Below are 2,500 nucleotides of genomic sequence, written 5' to 3' on the forward strand. Positions count from 1 at the left end.
AAACAAAATATATTTTCAGAAGTATATTATAGTAGTGGCACAAGGGCACTCCAGCCAAGCTGTGTGGTAGATTTGAACCTGCAACCCTCTGATCTGAAGCCCATCTCCTTCACCATTAGGCCTGTGGCCTGACTCACGAAATATCAACACTCACGTGCACAACTTGACTGCCAGACATAGCCTACATAATAACTGACTATGCCAAAACAAGACTATGTTTCAAAGCAGACAACCTGCATTCCTGTAAACTGGTCCGGACACACACACACACACACATGCTGTCACACTGAAACACTTCCTTTAACAAACATTCCTTTTCTGCCTGGCCCGAGGCTTTCTTCTGCAGTGTATGTGTGTGAGTGTGTGTGTGCTCACCTGTGCTGCCTTAGCACGTGCTGCACTCTGTGTGAAAAGGAGGTCAATCCCACATGCACACACACACACACACACACACACACACACGGGCAGGGCCGGTTCTAGTCAATTTGGTGCCCTACTGTAGGTGAACACTGTCTTTTCCCTTTATGTGCAATTAGAAATTGCACATCTAATCGAGCACAGCTGATCTAGAACCAACATATTGAGGATAGAATAGTCATTGTCAATGTGAAGTTTAACCCAGTAAGGCAGGGCCCCTGTTATAAATTAGCTGTTACCAGAATGGCAATGACCTCGTCCAGGTCCTCGTCCTCGTCCGTGGCAATGACCCTGTGTACTGTCATAGTAGTTGAGTACTATGGTAGTAGTTTCAGCGACTATTAAAGCGCTCCACTGATGGAATGGCGTGCTTTGTGTGGCTTGACATTCTGATTCCGTGACACTTTTGGTACAATACTGCCTCTCCCCAAAGGCATTTGGCACCCTAGCCTACCGCCTTGTTTACCTAGATCCTGCACGTGAGCTACTGTTTGGTAATGGGAGTGTGTTTACTTTAAACATCTTCAATAACTGTGGCCTTCAGCATGTTATGTCTTAAACACATGTCAGTGTGTGTGTGTGTGTGTGTGTGTGTGTGTGTGTGTGTGTGTGTGTGTGTGTGTGTGTGTGTGTGTGTGTGTGTGTGTGTGTGTGTGTGTGTGTGTGTGTGTGTGTGTGTGTGTGTGTGTGCGTGCGTGTGTGTGTGTGTGTGTGTGTGTGTACCTTAACAAACAGCTCTGTGTCCTGCATGTCATCCATGTGCTCTGGGATCGGCTGCCTCAGCATGGCCCTCATCTCCTCCAGCTCCGCTGCGCTATCGACTAGCTGGGCCTGGCAGCTCTCCCACTTCTGAAACAGTCAAGTCAGAGCCATGCAAGTTAGAGTTACGCTAATCCTTTTGGCCTCTGTGTTCCATTTTCAACACAAAGATCGCGGCTCATGGACACTTTGACACACAGATTGCCATTGATATAGTTCCAAAGTAGTTCGGGAGTAAAAACAAAATGTGGTAAAAATGTATACATGGTCTTTAAAAAAGTACAATTACGACACTAAAACAAACTTTACAAATATAAAACAGTGCACACATCATACTGCAGGCACATGCAAATAAAAGAGTAAAACAACAATGAAAGTGTGAAATCACAGGAAAGCATCACTAGAGAACTTGGTCTTAAAGGGACAGTTTGGTCAATTTCAACATGCAGTTGTATTGCTCATGCTACCCTTGACTTGTCAGTACCTGGTGATGCCACATTTTTCGGCTCAGCCCTTTCCGAGATATGAGCAATTCTAATGGGGGCAGCGTTTGTTTACATTTTTAAAAAATAAAACATAGGCCAACTCCAAATATTTTCCCAAAAGGTACTGCTGTTTGCTAGTTGTCTGCTGATGTTTTATAACCTTTTGGATGTTTTTGGGAATAAAAAAAAAAAAATTGAAATGTAAACAAAGAGCTGCCCCCATTACAATGACCAGGATCTCGGAAACGGCTGAAGAAGAAGAAAAAAAAAATCTCAGGCACTGACAAGTCCAGGGTAGTGTGAGCATTACAACTGCATGTTGAAATTGACCAAACTGTCCCTTTAAGTCTGGATTTAAACATGGCTAGAGTGGGGGCAGTTATAATGTGTAACAGGCTTGTACGGAATTCCAAATGGAAAGAATTTCAATTCAAAATAATGCCATAATACGAACACTAGGTGGTGCCATTACCTTGAATTTCTTTGAATTTAATCTACACCACCCATTGAACGTACATAGAACACCACCACCTAGTGTTCGTATTATGCCATTACTTTGAATTGAAATTCTTTCCATTCGGAATTTTGTACAAGCCTGATGTGTAAGGGGCGTCATAGCAACAAATTGTGGGCAATATGCATGCACAAACAGCTCCAATGGACCCCCAGCCATATGTATCTCCACAAATCAGACACTGTGTGGGCCCACTATATAGTACATACGTAGGGCCCTAGTGACTCAGTCACACTTTACCCCCCTGTACGACACCCCTGTAAGAGCATGACTGCATAACAGCTAAAGGCTGCCTCTCCCTGTGTGGATTCCAATATGTGTTCTC

The 2,500-nt window shown here is 43.9% G+C and overlaps 1 protein-coding gene across 1 annotated transcript in view; it reads right to left on the minus strand.

The window, feature by feature from the left end:
• The window catches only part of syne2b (spectrin repeat containing, nuclear envelope 2b), a 209,266-nt gene that overhangs the window by 41,888 nt on the left and 164,878 nt on the right, over positions 1 to 2,500 (minus strand). Inside the window, exon 121 of the mRNA XM_063223948.1 lies at positions 1,141 to 1,266. Within this exon, the coding sequence (XP_063080018.1) occupies positions 1,141 to 1,266 (126 nt within the window). The remainder of the gene's footprint in view (positions 1 to 1,140; positions 1,267 to 2,500) is intronic.

The sequence above is a fragment of the Engraulis encrasicolus genome, chromosome 19 (genome assembly GCF_034702125.1).
Source record: "Engraulis encrasicolus isolate BLACKSEA-1 chromosome 19, IST_EnEncr_1.0, whole genome shotgun sequence".
Classification (NCBI taxonomy): Eukaryota; Metazoa; Chordata; class Actinopteri; order Clupeiformes; family Engraulidae; genus Engraulis; species Engraulis encrasicolus.